Source organism: Chiloscyllium plagiosum, chromosome 6, assembly GCF_004010195.1.
Source record: "Chiloscyllium plagiosum isolate BGI_BamShark_2017 chromosome 6, ASM401019v2, whole genome shotgun sequence".
Classification (NCBI taxonomy): domain Eukaryota; kingdom Metazoa; phylum Chordata; class Chondrichthyes; order Orectolobiformes; family Hemiscylliidae; genus Chiloscyllium; species Chiloscyllium plagiosum.
Genome location: NC_057715.1, coordinates 112858131 through 112877074, shown reverse-complemented (window position 1 = coordinate 112877074; position 18944 = coordinate 112858131). Strand labels below are relative to the sequence as shown.

At 44.4% G+C, this 18944-nt stretch overlaps 1 protein-coding gene across 3 annotated transcripts in view; it reads left to right on the top strand.

The window, feature by feature from the left end:
* The window catches only part of capn5a (calpain 5a), a 106230-nt gene that overhangs the window by 20397 nt on the left and 66889 nt on the right, over positions 1-18944 (top strand). For all 3 annotated transcript variants that reach the window (XM_043692436.1, XM_043692439.1, XM_043692437.1), the window contains exon 2: positions 17119-17292. In XM_043692436.1, coding sequence (XP_043548371.1) covers positions 17128-17292 — 165 coding nt within the window. In that variant the 5' untranslated portion in view covers positions 17119-17127. The remainder of the gene's footprint in view (positions 1-17118; positions 17293-18944) is intronic.

Below are 18944 nucleotides of genomic sequence, written 5' to 3'. Positions count from 1 at the left end.
ACCCTCACCTTGACCTCTTTCCACCTATCACATTTCCGACGCCCCTCCCCCAAGTCCCTCCTCCCTACCTTTTATCTTCGCCTGCTGGACAAACTTTCCTCATTCCTGAAGAAGGGTTTATGCCCGAAACGTCAATTCTCCTGCTCCTTGGATGCTGCCTGACCTGCTGTGCTTTTCCAGCAACACATTTCCAGCATTAAACACTTGTACCTGTACTTATCTGATATCTCCCGTTTTGCTTTCAGGCTTGAAGATTTCTTTCCATTTCTACTCCACGTCAATCCTGGAGGATCAGTAAATCCACTCGGGTCACTTTTCTTTCTTGAGGTTGCAAAGTCCAGGGTTTACCTGACCCCCACTGAAATGCATGGCAACCGCTCTCTGATCTTAGAGGTATCAATAGATTTTTGGACAGCTTCTCAGGGTAGATGCAGGAAGGTTGTTTCCCCTTGTGGGACAGTCTAGAACCAGAGAGCTTCATCTCAGAATAAGGAGCTACAAGTTTAAGACAGAAATAAGGAGGAATTTCTCATCTCAGAGGGCAATGAATCTGTGGAATTCTTTACCTCAAAGGGCTGTTGAAACTGAAACATTCAGGTTTTTGTCTTAGTGTGGCTTGGTGTTTCGCGTTTTAAAACCATAGAATCCCTACAGTGTGGAAGCAGGCCGCTCGGCCCATTGAATCTACACCAACCCTCCAAAGACCATCCTGCCCAAACCCACCCTATGGTTGAAGGCCTGTATTTATCATGGCTAAACCACCTAGGCTGCACATCTTTGGACTGTGGGAGGAAACGAGAGCACCCAGAGGAAACCCAAGCAGACACACTGAGAACGTGCAAGCTCCACATAGATAGTGGCCCTGAAGGTGGAATTGAATCCAGGTCCCTGGTGCTGTGAGGTAGCAGTGCTAACCACTGAGTCACCATGAAATTCATTGGGATATTTTATTATGTTAAAGGCACCATATATCAGACATAGGTCATTCTGCTCTTAAGGACTGTTCCACTGTTCAATAAAATCATGTACCACCTAGTTAATCTGTTTATTTTCTGATTTGAACATTCCCATCTATCAAAAGTTTGGCACTTTCATTTTATTAAGCAGACAGCTTTGAGTCTCTTTCTACATGTTCAAATGTAAGCAAATTCTCTAACAAGCAAGAGCAAAAGGAGAGTTAAAGACAATGGTTATGAAGGCTAACTACGATCCCAAGTTGTGATGATTGGTAAGGGGGTCAATTGCCCCAGAAACACTTATCAACAAGTCAGAGGTCTTCTGTAGCATTAAAAGGATTTCAGTAAATTTCATGAAATACTTGGTCCAATGATTGCTTCTGAATGAATTTTTTTGGGAAGTAATGTACTGTACTGTTAATTGCTGGCTATGTCTTCCTGCCTCTATATAATTTACTAGCTTGTAATAAGTTTTAGTTCACATGTTAAGATCCGGCAATGTGACATTTTGTGTCATTGAAGTGGGCAGGATGAGCATAGCAGAAATCCCACACATTTCCATTGCCACACGCTGGAATTGTTGGCTCAGTGATGTTAAAACAAGACATCTTCTTTACGTTTTCTAGTTTTTAATTCATTGGAGCACTTTGGTCACTGCACTCCTTGGGTCATTGTCTCTGATTGTGGGTTTGCATGCCTAAGAGCAGTCAATTTGAGCTTCTAATCTAGATTGACAAGCTAATGTACTACTGAGGGAGCACTGCACTTGCCTTGTTTCAGATGAGACATAAAATCAACGCTGCATTAGCCCTCCAGTGGCAATAAATGATCTTCGATATAAGACTGTCAGTGCCAAGCAGGGACAACTCACTGGCGACCTGCACACTATTTATACATTAATCTTCACCAATGAAAGGCACATTATTGTGTCATTGTAAGGGACAAGCAGGTAAGTAAAAGTGAGATAACAAGCAGATCAGGCCCAAGCTTAATGAATGATGGAACAGGTTCGCAGGGCTGAAAGGACTCCTTCTGCTGTTGTGTTCCTATGAATTGCTGTTTCTGTGAACTCGCTATGCACAAATTGACCACATTGCATCTTAATCAGTGCCTTTCTCTCTCCTCAAAAACTCACATACACACACACCCTCTGCTCTGTCTCCACAGCGTCTCTGACATATTTCCCTATTCCCTCCAACATCTATTCCATTGACTGTCCTCTTCCTTTGACAAATCAATCAAATGTGCATGTAGTGACAGAGGGAGCCTCCGTTTACCATCTCACCTTGAAAACGGAGACATCAGCGACTCCCTCAATGCTGCACACCAGGCACCAGCCTGAAGATTGGACTCAGATCTCATGGATGGGACGTTTTCTAGTTTTAATTCAGGGTGGAAGTATGACTCACAGATTGTCACTGTCACTGAGTTCTGGCTTAGCCTGATGATGATATTGGTTGTAAATCACTGAGCACAGTCAGAGAAAACCACTAAAAGTCTTGCAGCGGCAGCTGTTCAATGGTAGATGATTTCCATCTTGCAGAGTCATTAACAAAGGCCACCTTCGGCTGCACTTCACTTGTTGCAAAGCCGAGCCTTCTCTGTATTAAAGATGATCTGTGTTGTTACAAAGCACTTAGAGCCTGAAAGTACATCACATGATAAGCTCCACCCTTCAGGGTACAAAGGACTGATCCCAGCAGGAGCTAACCAACTCTCCAAGAGTTATGTAGAGTATCTTAACCAGTGCTTCATTGATTATTCTTGATGTTTACAACATGTTGCTAACTAACTCGCACGTTTACAATTTGGCAAAATTGAGTCTGTCTTCTGCTAATATTGTATGGGCATCTTTCCTCATTTGGTACCAATAGCTGGTTCATTCACAGAATATGGACATCACTGGCTGGGCCAGCAATTATTGCCCATGCCTAGTTAGCCTTGAGAAGGTGGTGGTGAGCTGCCTTCTTGACCAACTGCAATCCACATGCTGTAGGTAGACCCACAATGCTTTATGGGAGGGAATCCAAGGATTTTGACCCAGTGACAGTGAAAGAACGGCAATATATTTCCAAATCAAAATGGTGAATGGCTCAGAGGGAAACTTGCAGGGGGTGGCGTTTCCATGTATCTACTGCCCTTGTCCTTCTAGATGGAAATGATTGTGGGTTTGGAAGGTGCTCTCTAAGGAGCCTTGAACTGCTGCAGTCCTTGTGGTGTAAGTAACCCACAATGCCGTTAGGGAAAGAGTTCCTGGAATTTGACCCAGTGACACTGAAAGAACAGTGACATAGTTCCAAGTAAGGATGGAATGTGCCTTGGTGGGGAGATTTTAGTGACCCTCCCTGGGGTTAAAGGCTTTAGAGTTAACATTTGCGATTGTGTTCTGATGTGTCATGATCAATACAGAGGTAAGGCACTTGGCCCAACCTGTTGCAGCTATCTCTTTGATCCATTAGTCCCATTCCCCTGTCGCATTTTACCATACAGGCCTGTAGATTTGTCTTATTTACCCAATTCTCTTCTGAAAATTGCCACTGAATCTATATCTGTCACCTTTACTGATAGTGTGTTTCTGCTCACAATGTGATTAATGCTCATTCCTTGAAATAAAATGTTCCACCACTGCTTGAATGCAAGAGGTCTACTGAGTTTTTAATAAAGATTTGGGCATAACATTTTTTTTAGTTGTCTAGGCATCTAGGCCTGCTCCTGAAACTCCAAATCCCATTGGACATCCACTGCCTTCTGAGAAAGTACCCTGATCTATCCTTTTTCAGTCTGAAATGGATGACCTACTCTTGCTTATATTAAAATCAATCTGCCACAACTTTTCCCATTTACCTATTCTATCAATATCCTGTTATAATGTTATGCTGTTGTCAACTGTCTACAATGCTACCCAATTTTGTGTCTTCAGGAAATTTGAATATTTGACTCTTTATTGACAACTCGAATAATGGCTTAAATATTGTGAACAAAGGAGGCCCCAACATAGATCCCTGTGGGATACCACTAGTCGCATCCTGCCAATTTGAGCACTCGCCCATTATTCCAACTCTCTGTTCCCTGACGCTCAACCAGTTTCCCTATTCATTTCAGTAATTTGCCCTCAGCTCCGTGAGCCTCCACCTTAACCAACCATCTTGTGTATGGAATTCAATCAAAAACCTTCTGGAAATCCACATAAACTACATCCATCGACTTAGTTCTAGCCACTACCTTTGTCACCTCTGCAATAAAACTCTACAATGTTTGTCAGACATAACATCCCCTTCATGAATCCATGCTGACTCGCTCTGATTTAACTGTTTTTTTTTGAGGAGATCAGTTACCCTGTCTTCATAGAATCCCTACTGTGCAGAAGCAAGCCATTTGGCCCATCGAGCCCAAACCAACCCTCCAAAGAGCATTCCACTCAGACCCACTCCAACTCTGCATTTCCCATAGCTACTCCACCTTGGACACTATGGGCAATTTAGCATGGCCAATCCACCTAACCTGTACATCTGTGGATTGTGGGTGGAAACTGGAGCATCCGGTAGAAACCCACACAGACACTGGGGGAACATGCAAACTCCACACAGACAGTCACCTGAGCCTAGATTCTAACCTGAGTCCCTGGCACTGTGAGGCAGCCATGCTAACCACTGATCCACTGTGCCACCCACCTTGATTATAGACTCCAACAATTTTCCCACCATAGATGTCACGGTCCTTAGAGAGCGAGTGACATGCGCAAATTTCCAATCCAAAGGTACAGCAAACTGTGAAAGATTATGGTTAAGGCATCGGTAGTGTGCGCTCTTGCCTCCTTTAACACCCATGGATGGAAGCCAGCTCATGATTGCCTGTTCTCATCTCATTGAGGTGCAGCTTCCCATTCTCCCACAGCTCCAATAGAAAGTGCTAATACCAGTCAAAGACTGCAGCTCGTCGCCTCCTCATCCAGACCTCCATCTTGGACACCAGGCATCAACATCTCAGGGCACACTCCATGGGCAGTAGCTGCACCCTCACCTACCCACGGACTTTGGAACCAGACACCAATATGCCTGACCGCACTCTCGTGTCATGTCTCACTCCACTTAGAATGAGCTTCAGGACTTCAGTGTTCTGCTTTGTGTTCTACCTAATTAGTTGTACTTGTACTTGTATTTCATTGGGCAGCACAGAAAATAGAAGCAGGAGAAGGCCATTCAGCCCTTCGAGCCTTCTCTGTCATTCAATATGATCATGGCCGATTATCCAACTCAGTCCCCTGTTATCGCTTTCTCCCTGTACCCTTTGATCCCTTTAGCCCTAAGAACCATATCGAACTCCTAAATAAAACAAAAACAAAAGAACTGCAGATGCTGGAATTCAGAAACGAAAACAGAAATTGCTGGAAAAAACTCAATAAGTCGAGCAGCATCTGTGGAGAGAAATCAGCGTTGACCTTTTCAGAACTGAAGAGGGGTCACTGGACCCAAAATGTTAACGCTGATTTCTCTCCACAGGTGTTGCCAATCCTGTTAGGTTTTTCTAGCAATTTCTGTTTTTATATCTGTACAAAGACCCATGTTTAGGCATACTTACAAGTTATCATTTTTTGGTGGCATTGGGGGGAGAAGGATTGGGGATTTGATCACCTCGTTTCTGATTCCTGAAGTGGCATGTTTTCAGTTTGTAGGTTATTGAGAAATCTGCAGAACTTATAAGGATATAGCGATAATGTGAGTGTCACATGAACATGTAGAGAGAACTGGAAAAGAGCAGAACCTCTTCCAGAGAGTTGAGAGAATGTGTGTGTTCACTAAGCTGCAAATAAAGAGGGTGTGCAAACATACCAGGGACTTGAGAATCTGCAGGTGGGAGAACAATTAGAATCAGTCTTTGTGCAGTATAACAGAACTGACCTTAAATCAAGGTGAGGTTTAGAACTACTCCCACTCACTATCACCCTTTAGTATCTGTTCCTTTGGTTACCTTTTGCTTTTTTTTAAAACATAATTTGGTTTTATTGTTAAGTGTCCCACCCACCTGAGCTCCGATATGTTGACCTTGTGGTGATAGAGTCATAGAGTTGTACAGCACCAAAACAGACCTTTTGATTCAATTCATCCATGCTGACCAGATATACTAAATTAACATTTTGTCAGCATTAGGTCCATATCATTCTAAACCCTTCCTATTTATGTACCTATCCAGATGCCTTTTAATTGTTGTAATTGTACTAGCCTCCAGCACTTCCTTTGGAAACTCATTCCACACACTCATCACCCTCTGCGTGAAAAAGTTGCCCTTTATGTCCCTTTTTTAAATCTTTCCCCTCTCACCCTAAACCTATGCCCTCCAGTTTTGGACTCCCCTACCCCAGGGAAAAGACCTTGGCTATTCACCCTATCCATGCCCTTTATAATTTAAAAGCCTCACCCCCTCAGCCTTGGACACTCCAGGGAAAATAGCCCCAGCCTATTCAGCCTTTCCCTGTAGATCAAGCCCTCTAACCCTGGCGACACTCTTATAAATCTTTTCTGAACCCTTTCAAGTTCAACAACAATTTTTCTATTGCTGGGAAATCAGAACTGTATGCAATATTCCAACAGTGCCCTCACCAATATCCTGTACAGCTATAACATGACATCCCAACTCCTATACTCAATGTACAGTATGTTTCACTTGTGGTCAGGTTGTACATGTAGTGATTGCAATGAGGTCAGCCAAGTGGACCGCATAGAATATGAGTTCCCTGATTGGGGCTGTTAGCCTGATTGAATCAGGGAGCCCTGGCTGACAGATATAAATTGGAGTGTCAGACACGTTCAAACTCTGACAGCTGGCTCTGGGGGAGCTGGATCAGTGTTAAGGACTCTCCATGTGTAAATAAAGGGTGACTGGGTGACGGGATACCACCTCTGTGGATAATGCAATGTTTGCACAAGGTGTGTAGAGGTAAAGTGGGCCAATTGTTCCATTCTTGTTTCTGATGGCTAGGTGTGGTCTGGAAGCCTAAAACTCCTTGATCCTGTTGTAAATCCAACAAAGTATTAAGCTAAACAAGAAATGGCAGTTCCATAGCGCCAATAATGTTGTCGGACAGGTGACAGCAACTTTATTTTAAATTGAGTTGAATGATTTATTGTACTTTAAAGTGAAAAGTACAGTTAAATATAGTTAAAAGCTTCAGCTGTTGCCACAGTCTGGCACCATTTTGAATAGTTTAAGAATATAAGAATAAAAAGATGTAACTGAGAGAGAGTCTATCTTTGATCACTGCCTCCACCATGAGCCCACCAACGACAGCTGAGCCTCCACCCCTTCTCCAGCTGCCAGTGCTGGACCCACCAACAGGGGGAGTCGTCACCCTCAATTGTCATCTCTTCATTGCTGGGCCCACTCTCCCGATGTCGCCAAGTCCCATGTTGAAACCTTACTCCCCCACAACCAGGAGTCCCTAGTTCTGCTGCTTCTACTGCCTCGCTGATAATCAGGAGTCCCCAGTTCTGGGCCCGTGGCAAATAGGAGCTGCCTCTGCCTCCTCATTGATGAAACAGGAGTCCCTGCTCCAGGCCTACCAAGGGTCCCTGGCACTGCTGCCACCTCAATGTCACTGGGAGTCCCCCTCTGGGCATACCACACTGCCGTCACCACCTTCATTGTCAGGAGTCCTCACTCTGGGCATACCACACTGCCATCACCACCTTTATTACCAGGATTCCCCACTCCGGGCATACCACACTGCCGTCACCACCTTGCTAATGCCAGGAGTCCCCGCTGTTGGTCCACTGCAACCAGTAGTTCCTGGCTCCACTGCCAGGCCAGGTCAGTGCAGGCCGGCACCGCTGCCTCGCTAAGTGTCCTGCTTTGGCCGTCTTCCTCCAAAATGTCACCTGCCCTGATAAGAAGAGAATGAAGAAAGGAAGAAAAAAAAAGAAGACAAGAAGGGTAAGGAGGAAGGGAGGAAGTGGCTGGCCTGGAGCAGATGGGTGCAGGAGGCCGAATGCTGCGCACCTTGCTGGCACCCACACCTTGGGAGATTTTTATTTCATTCTTTCATGGGATGGAAGTGGCATTGGCTGGGCAGCATTTAGTGCCCTTGAGAAGGTGGTGGTGAACTGCCCTCTTGAACCGCTGCACTTCATGTGCTGTAGTTTTACCCATACTGCTGTCAGGGAGGGAATTTCAGGATCATCAAACACTGAAGGAACAGCGATATCTTTCCAAGTTAGGATGGTGACTGGCTTGGAAGAGAACGTGCAGAAGGTGGTGTTCCCATGTACCGGCTGCTCTTGCCCTCCTAGGTAGAAGTGGTCATGGGTTTGGAAGGTGCAGTCTGAGGATCTTTGGTGAGTTTCTGCAGTGCATCTTGTGGACAGTACACACTGCTGCTACTGGGCATCAGTGGCAGAGGGAAAGGATGTGTGTAGATGTGGTCAAGATTAGAGTTGTGCTGGAAAAGCACAGCAGGTCAGGCAGCATCTGAGGAGCAGGAAAATCGACGTTTCGGGCAAAAGCCCTTCATCAGGAATCATCAGTATGTGGACGTGATGCCAAAGAAGTGGGCTGTTTTGCCCTGGAAATTATGTCAAGGATCTTGAGTGTTGTTAGACCTGCAGCCATCCTGGCACATGAGGAGTATTGTGGATTGGGGACAAATGATGCTATGATTCTGTCTATTCATGATGTCTCCAAGCAATTCACAACCAAAGAAGTACTTTAGTTTTTGAACTCTAAAGCAAGTGAGGAATTGTAGTCACCAGTTCTCACAAAATCCCCCACTACAATTTAAACGTAACCCAGTCATTCTTTCTTTAAGTTCATTGAGGCTAAGCATTGGTCAGGACATGAAGTAGAACTCTTGTGTTCTTTGAATGCTGGGCACAGATGATAAATACTGCTCTAAACCTCAAGGCAAAACTACCAGAATATTTCATTTGAATTGGATGTTGTTGACTATAAAGTGGTTTCCTGTGAGTTCAGTTTTTGAAGCCAATATATTATCTTTACTTTGCACAAAAGGTCATTTTTAAAATGTATTTAAAAATTGTTCCTCACACATGCACACTGCTTCCTTCCTTCCATTATTTTATTATTTTAGCCAGGAGATCTGAGCCAGTACTGGATCTCCTCCAACTGTTCTCTCACTCGGTTTGTTGAGTGGTAGATACTACTCTCAACATTGAGGTCTTTGCGGTGATCATTCCGGAGCTTGTCAGTAGCAAGAGTCCCATCCCAGATTCTTGGAATCAGGAAATCGTACAGTACAGAAAAGGGACTTTGGCCCAGAAACTGAGAAAGAAGCTAAAAGCTTGTGGCATGTAACTCAGCGAGTGGATCTAAAACTGGCTTAGAGGGTGGAGGCAGAGGGTAGCGAGAAATGGTTGTTTGTCTGACCCGAGGCTGGTGCGGGGTTGCACGCCACATGACTCCGAGCTGGCTCACTTATTCTTTGTGACGTTCATAAATGTTGCAGATGAGATGGTTGGGGAACGATAAGTAGGTTTGAATATGATGAAAATATTGGCCGGTGGTTGACAGTGAGGGGATGTACTTAGGAAGAAGGAACAAGACAAGAGAGTACTCAATGAATGGTAGGACACCAGGAAGCTCCAAGGAACAGAGTGGTCTTGGGGTGCCTGCCCAGAGATCCCTGAAGGTGGCAGGGCAGGTTAATGGGGGAGTTCAGAATGCTTACATTTATCAACGGTGGCATAGATTATAACAGCAGGAAGATTATGTTGAAACTTTACAGAACTATGATGAGGCCACAGCTGGAGCACTGAGTGCGGGGACAACACCGCACAATCGGAAGGATGTGATTGCACTGGAGAGGGTGCAGAGGTGATCCACCAGGATGCTGCCTGGGATGGAGCAGTTCAGCGATTCAAGAGCAGTTGCATAAGCTCAGGGTGTTTTGTTTGCAGCAGGGAGGGCTGAGGGGGGGCCTGATAGAGGAGAATAAGATGAGGGGCACTGACAGGGTGGATAGGAAGCAGCTGTTCCCCTTGGTTTAAGAGTCAATAATGAGGGGTATAATTTTAAAGTGATAAACAGGAGGTTTAGAGGGAATTTGGGGAAAGCCTTTTCACCCAGAGTGTGGTGGGGTCTGGAATGTGTGGCTTGGGAGGGTATTTGAGGTGGAAACCGTCATAACCTTTAAAAGAAATTTGCAGAGCCCTTGAAGTGTTGCAACCTTGAATGTAATGGACCAAGCGTGGGGGAGTGGGACTAATGTCTGTACTAGTATATTTTTGCCAGTATGGACTTGATGGCCATCAAACACATTTTGGACCAATATTAACATGACAGACTAATTCCTCGCTTTCCATCCCTGCTCTGGGAAGCTGAGGCCATAAGCTGGCTGCAGAAAAGGTCCAAGGAGAAAGTGAGGACTGCAGATGCTGGAGATCAGTCGAGAGTGTGGTGCTGGAAAAACACAGCAGGTCAAGCTTACGCCTGAAACGTCGATTCTCCTGCTCCTCGGATGCTGCCTGACCTGCTGTGCTTTTCCAGCACCGCACTCTGAACTGCAGAAAAGTTCTGCTTTGTAAGATAAACACAGATCCCATGAATGTTCATGTCAGAGAAGTTTAAATGGATTGTGTTGAATGGTTTTTGTAGCTGTCTGTCAGATAAGAACTCCTTTTTGAACTCTCCACAACCGCCTGATGAAGGAGCAGCACTCCGAAAGCTAGTGCTTCCAATTAAACCTGTTGGACTAAAGCCTGGTGTCATGTGATTTTTAATTTTTTTCCCATTTGAACAACACTCTGAATGAGTTATTGTCTCAGCCTGACCCATTGCCTCTGATAAATGTTGCTGTTTCAACACCAACTGATTTAACAGGTATATCTTGTTTAAAATATCTCTGTGTAGGAATTTAGTTAGACATTTGTCAGTTGGTTTCTAGTTAAGTAGTGCCTTAAGTAGGATTCTATCCACGTGATTAAAGATTGATCTCGTTTGACAACCTAGTGAAGGGAAGTCAGCTTCCAACTCGCATTAGGAATCCAATCCCCAACCCCCAGATACATCCTGGATTGGGAAGCTGAGCCGCAAGGTCTAGGTGAGCAGGTCTGAGACTGGGACACCCTTTATACTGTCTGCCATTAAGGATCTCTACCTGGGTGTCAATAGAACTATTACAAAAGGTCAAAGTTGAAGGATAACTATTGGGGGTCAGAATGAGCAAGTCCTGGGTTCAAACCTTTCCCATAATATTGAATCAGTCATCTAGGCTCACACTCCAGTGCAGTGCTGAGGGAATGCTGCAGAGCCAGAGGTGTTACCTTTTGAAAAAGATGCTAAAACTTAGCCGTGTCTGGCCATTTTGGGTGAACACTGAAAGATCCCGGGGCCCTATTTTGATATTGAGGGGTTTGCGATCACAGTTATCTAATATAGGCAGTCAATCATGTGTAATCAATTTTCTGATAGGAGAAAGTGAGAACTGCAGATGCTGGAGATCAGAGCTTAAAAAATGTGTTGCTGGAAAAGCGCAGCAGGTCAGGCAGCATCCAAGGAGCAGGAGAATCGACGTTTTGGGCATAAGCCCTTCTTCAGGAATGAGGAGGCTCCTCATTCCTGAAGAAGGACCTATGCCCGAAACGTCGATTCTCCCGCTCCTTTGATGCTGCCTGACCTGCTGCGCTTTTCCAGCAATACATTTTTAGGCTCAATTTTCTGATAGTTTAGAATAGATTAGCTTTATTGTCACATGTACCCAATGAGCACATTGAAAAGTTTATAAGTCGCTACTTACGATGCCATCTTAGGTACAAAAGTACCCTGGTACAGATTCTTCAGTTACAAGATCTTAGAAAAATAGAGAAATAAAAAGTCCAGCATCGAATAAATAAAAGTTGTGAACAATGGCCTCCCAACCCAAACCACGCTGGCACCTAGCCTCCAATCCGCACTGGGACTTGGCTCCAGACCATGTTGGGCATAGTGAGTTTTAGACTGCAGCGGTTTAGATTTGTTATAAAGGTATGTCATATGTTTTCTACACCTGAAACAAAGTTAGCCAGGTGGATTGTATTGAGTACGAGACTTCCGATTGGGAACCTGGACCAATCAGGGAACCCTGGCTGACAGAGATAAACAGGAGATTCGGAGAGTCTCCTCACTCTGGGCACTGGAACTGGCATTCTCACACATGCTGTATTGTGCATGTGTGAGAAAAGGGTAATCTGGTGATAGGATACCAGCCTCCATGGAGTTATTTCACTATGTATTAGATAAACTATATGACTGTGACAATTGGGGATAGTTCACCGATTCCAGAGGACAGACATGCTGTTGGTACAGAGCGTGTCAGTCTCATTGTGGTTGAGAGGCAGTAGCCTGCTTTCCAGCTGAGTGTTAGAGACCTCTTCTCTGGGTCTTCCTCCTTCTCTCCTGCTTCGTCTTCCATCTGAAGAAGACAGTTGTCTGAAGACCACCCTATGAGGACCACCCGATGAGGACTGCTGCCTCCAAGGGTCTGCCTGATGAGGAGTGCCCTCTGCCCCTGACCACTCGGTGCTAGCCCCTAATTCTAGTGTCAATGGATTGTCTCAATCCTTTTGACAACTACTCATGACATCAGGGTGACCGTTGTTCCCCTTACTCACCCCATTAATTCCTTCTAAGACCAAAGCCACCTTATTTTTGAAAGTACCCATCATAATAGGGTAGTGTGCAGCCCATTAAACTTTTTGTTCATGCTTGTCGGAGGTTAGTTACTGCTGTAACACAGTTAAATGAGGTCTCACGCTGCTAAATGTATCATACTATAGAAACATAGTTTCTAAGAGGACCCCCACCTTCCTACGCAGGGCTTTTCCTCTGGTGTGAATGAGTAATTTTCTGTTCTTTATCTCTGTTCTTTCTCGGAGCATTCTGTGTGAAAATTGGCTGCAATATTTTTTCTGCATTATTACAGTGACTGTAATTCAAAAGGCCCCTCATTGGCTGCGATGTGTTTTTGGGTGATCCTGGGCTCATGAAGGATTCGAAATAAGCAAGAGTGAATACTTGATCATTTCCTCTGATTCTGTTCCTCTTTCTTCTCCCACCTCCCCCCGGGAGCCCCTCAACTGCTTAAGGCGAAAAATACCCTTTATCAGTGAATCGCTCAAGCCATTAATCCATCTATTCACAGGAGATGAAAAATTTATATATTCATTGATGCTGCCAATCCAGTCTGATAAAATCTCTGTATAGCTAACTGCTAATGTTATCTCGAGCAATGTATAATGCACTTTGGATGCTCTTCAAATGGAAAGTGCTTTGAAAGAAAGCCAATCCAAATAGGATGTAACTCCACCCTTTTTTGATTGGGAATGAGGTAATTTAGCCTTTTGATCCTATTCCACTGCTCAGGGAAAGAATAGCTAATCTGTAACCTAACCCCACCTACCCACATTTACACCTTATCATCAACAACTGCAACTTGCATTTACATAGTGCCTGTAACATCACAACACATCCCAAGATACTTTACAAAGTCATCATACAATTAAGATTGGACTTGATTTTGGTTTGATTTATTGTAGTCATGTGTACCTAAGTACAGTGAAAAGCTTTGTTTTGTGAGTACAGACAGATCTTAGGGAGCTTAAACAGAGTGAGACCTACAAGGTTATGGCTGCATGAGAGGTGCACAAAACAAGATCAACATTATTTAAAGTTGGAGAGGTCCAATCATCAGTCTGATAATGGCAGGGAACAAGCTGTTCTTGACATGACGCCAACTAAAGAGAAGTAAAGACAGATGTCCAGAAAGGTGGTATTGTGGAACATTGTAAAAGATGAGGGATAGAGCCCAGTTGGAAGAGAATTCAAAAGCATCTCTTTGTTTTTCTTCAGCCATGGGATGTGGGTGTTGTTGACTGGGTCAGCATTTATTATCCATCTCTAGTTGCTCTTCAGTAGATGGTGGAATGTTGTTGGAGCTGCACCCATCCAGGCAAGTGGGGAGTATTCCATCACACTCCTGACTTGTGCCTTGTGGATAGTGGACAGGCTTTGGGGAGTCAGGAGGGGAGTTACTCACTGCAGGATTCCTAGTCTCTGACCTGCTGTCTTAGCCACTTTATCGCTATGGCTGGTCCACTTCAATTTCTGGCCAAAGGTAACCCCCAGGATGTTGATATGAGGGGGAATTCAGTAATGTCACTGAATGTCACAGGATGATTGTCTCGCTTTGGAGATGGCACTTGCATGGCGTGAATATCAGTTGCCACTTGTCAGCCCAAACCTGGATTTTGTCCAGCTCTTCCTGCATTTGGGCATGGATTGCTGCAGTATGTCAGGAGCTGCTTAACAGCTAAATGCATGGCTACAGCAAGTGGCATGATACTGAAGAAGCCGGAATTAGAGGAACAGTGATTTCGCCGGAGCTGGCGCAGGCTAAAGAAATAGGGAGGCTGAAGCCCTGGAGGAACCTTTGGAAAAGCATCATGCACACATTCATTCGTAATTATAGCACGACACCTGAATTGCTGTTCATCAGATAAAAGTATCCGCACTCAATTAGCATATCTGATTATTTTCTAAAGCTGTTGATTGATGTTTTAATGTTCTATTTAGCTGGGCCACACAAGTCTCGTTGGACCTTCACTGTTTCTAGATTATCACTATTGAGAATGTATTTTGTTATATCCTTTTGGAGCCAAAGCTGCCGATGACTGTTCATTCCATTGATCTTTGTATCATCAAATAACATGGTTAAGTGGCATTCTTCCACATTGTTTAAATCATTAATGGAGGATGTTAGCAGCAATGAGAGACATTCCAAGCCTGTTCTGTCAATAGAATTTCCAACACTGCACACTATTGCCTTTTTATAAAGGTGGGAGAGAGGAGGTGGAGATACAAAGTTAAAAATCACACAGCAACAGGTTATAGTCCAATAAGTTTATTTGGAAGCATTAGCTTTCGGAGCGCTGCTCCTTCATCAGGTGGTTGTAGAGTATAAGATCGTAGGACACAGAATTTATAGCAAAAGTGTGATCTAACTGAAATTATATATTGAAAAAGACCTGGATTGTTTAAGTCTCTCATCTTTGAGAATGACCATGTTGGTTTCAGTTCTTTCATATGTAAACTGTTGGACTCCAACCTGGTATTGTGTGATCTTTTAACTTTGTATCACCACAGTCCAACACCAGCTCCTCCAAATCCCAGCTTTCGGGAGGGAATTCCACATTGCAGAGGTGAGACTGGGTGAGGCAAAGGGGGTAATTTGAAAATGAGAATGAGAATTTTATAATTGAGTGTTTTAACCAGGAATCAATGAAGTAAGACCATGAGGAGTAGGAGTGAGTAGGAGTAGGCTGTTCAGCCCCTCAAACCTGTCCCATCATTGAACAGGATCATGGCTGATCCAAATTCCTCTCATCCACTTTCCTGCCCTTTTCCCCATAACCCTTGATTCCTCGACTGATTGAGAATCTATTTCAGTCTTAACTATACACAAGGACTCTGCGCGCCCCCCCACCGCAGGTCTCTGTGGCAACAAATGCCAAAGACCTGCCCCTTTATTCTGAGTTTATTCCCTCTGGTCCTAGACTCTCCCATGAGGAAAACATCCTCTCAGCCTTTAAAAGAAGACAATGTCCTAGTGGTAAAGCTCCTTGGATGCTGCCTGAACTGCTGTGCTCTTCCAGCACCATTAATCCAGAATGTCCTAGTGGTGCTATCACTATAATCCCAGAGACCCAGGGAATGTTCTTTCTGGACCTGGGTTCGAATCCTGCCATGGCAGATGGTGGAATTTGAATCCAACAAAATCTGGAATTAAGAGTTTAATGATGACCATGAATCCATTGCTGTCAAGGAGTAACCCATCTGGTTCACTAATGCTCTTCAGGGAAGGAAACTGCCATCCTTCTCTGGACTGGCCTACATGTAACTCCAGATCTACAGAAATGTGGTTGACTAAATGTTGTGACCCCTGCTCTGGGCAGTTAGGGACAGGCATTAAATGTTAGCCTGATCAGTGTGTCTTTGAGTTGCAGTTTTCTCCACTTAAAAGTGAGGATTGCAGATGCTGGAGATTAGAGTCGAGAGAGTGGTGCTGGAAAAGCACAGCAGGTCAGGCATCATCTGAGGAACAGGAGAATTAATGTTTCAGGCAGAAAAAATTCATCAAAAAAAAGCCCTGTCAAGCCCTTTAAGAATCCTATATGTTTTAATGAGATCACCTCTCATTCTCCGAAACTCCAGTGAGTAGAGTCCTAACCTTATAAGATAATCCAGGGATCATCCTAGTGATCCCTGTCTGACCTGCCTCCAATGAATAAGGGGACCAATATTGCTGACAGTGCTCCAGATGTGGTCTCCCTAGCCTCTTGTCCAGTTACAGTAAGACTGACCTACTTTTATACTCCAACCCCCTTGAAATAAGGGCCAACATTGCAATAGCCCTCCTGATTACTTGCTGCGTCTGTGTGCTAGCTTTCTGTGTTTTGTGCATGAGTCACTTTGTGTTGCAGTTTTCTGCAGTTTTTCTCCACTTAAATAATGCTCTGCTCTTTTGTTCTCCCTTCCAACATGAACACCTTCAAGTTTTCCCACATTATACTCTACTTTCCAACATTTTGTCAACTTACTTAACCTATCAATATCTCTCAATAAACTGCTTGCATCCCTCTTGCAATCTGCCTCACCCAGTGAAGGCAGAGATCATGGATGAAGGGGATTTGGTGCAGGTTAGGACACAAGCATGTGGGTTTAAAGTCACTATCACTCATTGATTGCATTTTCTGAAGTGGTTAAGCATCCCCTTCCCTTATGAAAGTTTAATTACATTCATTCAGGCAATGAGTTTAGTGATGGCACGGTAGCTCAGTGGTTAGTACTACTGCCTCACAGTGCCAGGGACCCAGGGTTCAATTCCATCCATGGGTACCTGTGTGAAATTTACACATTTTCCTCATTGTCTTTGCACATTTCCTCCAGGTACTCCAGTTTCCTCTTGTCCAATGATGTGCTGTTTAGGTGGATTGGCCATGATAAATTGCCCAAAAGTGTCCAGGGATGTGCAGACAAGCTAGATTACCCAGGGGAAATGCAGGTTTGTAGGGAGATGGAACTCGATGGGCCCAATGGCCTGCTTCTCCATTGTAGTGTTTCTATGATTTGGGTGATGATTTGATTTGCATGCTTTATCTTGTGTCTTTGCCTGTTGCAGGTTTGAAGGATGTTTGACTCAGTGAAGCCTTATGGAAACCAGGATTTCTATAACCTGAAGAGGGAGTGCCAACAGCGCAACCAGCTGTTTGAAGACCCTTTGTTCATTGCCGATGATGAATCTCTATTCTGTACAACGGCACTGCTGTCCAATGTCCGCTGGAAACGCCCAACTGTAAGTCGTTTTCTGTTTTCCTTCCAGAGGCTGTTGTTGCTGGAATACGGAGAGTACTATTTGCTGACTTGACTAAAACCAATGGGCTCATTAGTGGAAACTACTGAGCCTGGGGCAATTAGGAATTAAGGACTAATTATTTTTGACTGACTTGAGTGCCCTCCTTCAATGTAGAACAGTTCATCTTGTGCAAGATTATAATGTTTGACCAACCTGTTTGGGTTTGTTATGCTGGAGTCCTATTTTGGGTGCCATATATAAGCAATGGTATAATGGCATTGGAGGCAGTCCAGAGAAGGTTGGCATGAGGTATAGAGAGACTGTCTTATGACCAAAGGTTGGGTCTGAACTCATTGTAATACAGAAGAACATGAGGTGACCTTATTGAAACATGCAAGATTCTTTGGGGACTTGACAGGTACATACAGAAAGGTTGTTTCCCCTTGGGGGAAGAGTCTAGGATCAGAGGATATAATCTCAGAATAAAGGGTCACATATTTAAGACAGAGACGAGGAGGAATTTCTTCTCTCTGTCTGTGAATCTGTGGAATTCTTTATCATAGAGGGCTGTTGAACCTGGGTCATAAAGTACATTTAAAGCTGAGAACGATTTTTAATCCGGAAAGAAATCAAGAGTTATGGGGAAAAGGTAGGAAAGTGGAGTTGAGGGTTATCAGGTCAGTGCCAATCTGATTGGATGATGGAGCAGATTCAATGGGCTGAATGGCCTCTTCCTGCTTCTATGTCTTATGGACACATCTCTGTCACAGGTGGGAATTGAAGCCAAATCTTCTGATCCAGTGGTGGGGACATTACCACTCCGCCACAATACCCCTAGGTTTGTGTAATGTGTGTGAACCAGTAAAATGAATTGCATTAAAGCACCATATTAGCCTGGTTAGCAAAATTTAAACCCCTTGGAATGAATGGGGCATGAGAAACAAGATGCAAAAGTGACCACGGGGCAGATAGCAGACAGGGGTGGCTCAGTGGTTAGACTGCTCCTTATAGCGCCAGGGATCCGCGTTCGATTCTAGCCTTAGGCAACTGTCTGTGTGAAGTTTGCACATTCTCCCCAAGTCTGCATGGGTTTCTTCTGGGTGCTCCGGTTTCCTCCCACAATCCAAAGATGTGCAGGTCGGGTGAATTGGCCATGATAAATTGCCCATAGTGTTAGGTGCATTAGTCAGGGTAAATATAGGGTAGGGGAATGGGTCTGGGTGGGTTACTCTTCAGACAGTCAGTGTGGTCTTGTTGGACCGAACGGCCTGTTTCTATACTGTAGAGAATCTATTTTATGTTAAATGGCTGTGAAACAGATAATCGACATTAGGTGCAGGAGTAGGCCATTCTGCCCTTCGAGCCTGCACCACCATTTATTATGATCATGGCTGATCATCCTCAATCAGTATCCTGTTCTTGCCTTATCCCCATAACCCTTGATTCCACTATCCTCGAGAGCTCTATCCAACTCTTTCTTAAATGAATCCAGAGATTCGGCCTCCACTGCCCTCTGGGGCAGAGCATTCCACACAGCCACCACTCTCTGGGTGAAGAAGTTTCTCCTCATCTCTGTCCTAAATGGTCTACCCCATATATTTAAGCTGTGTCCTCTGGTTCGGCACTCACCCATCAGCAGAAACATGTTTCCT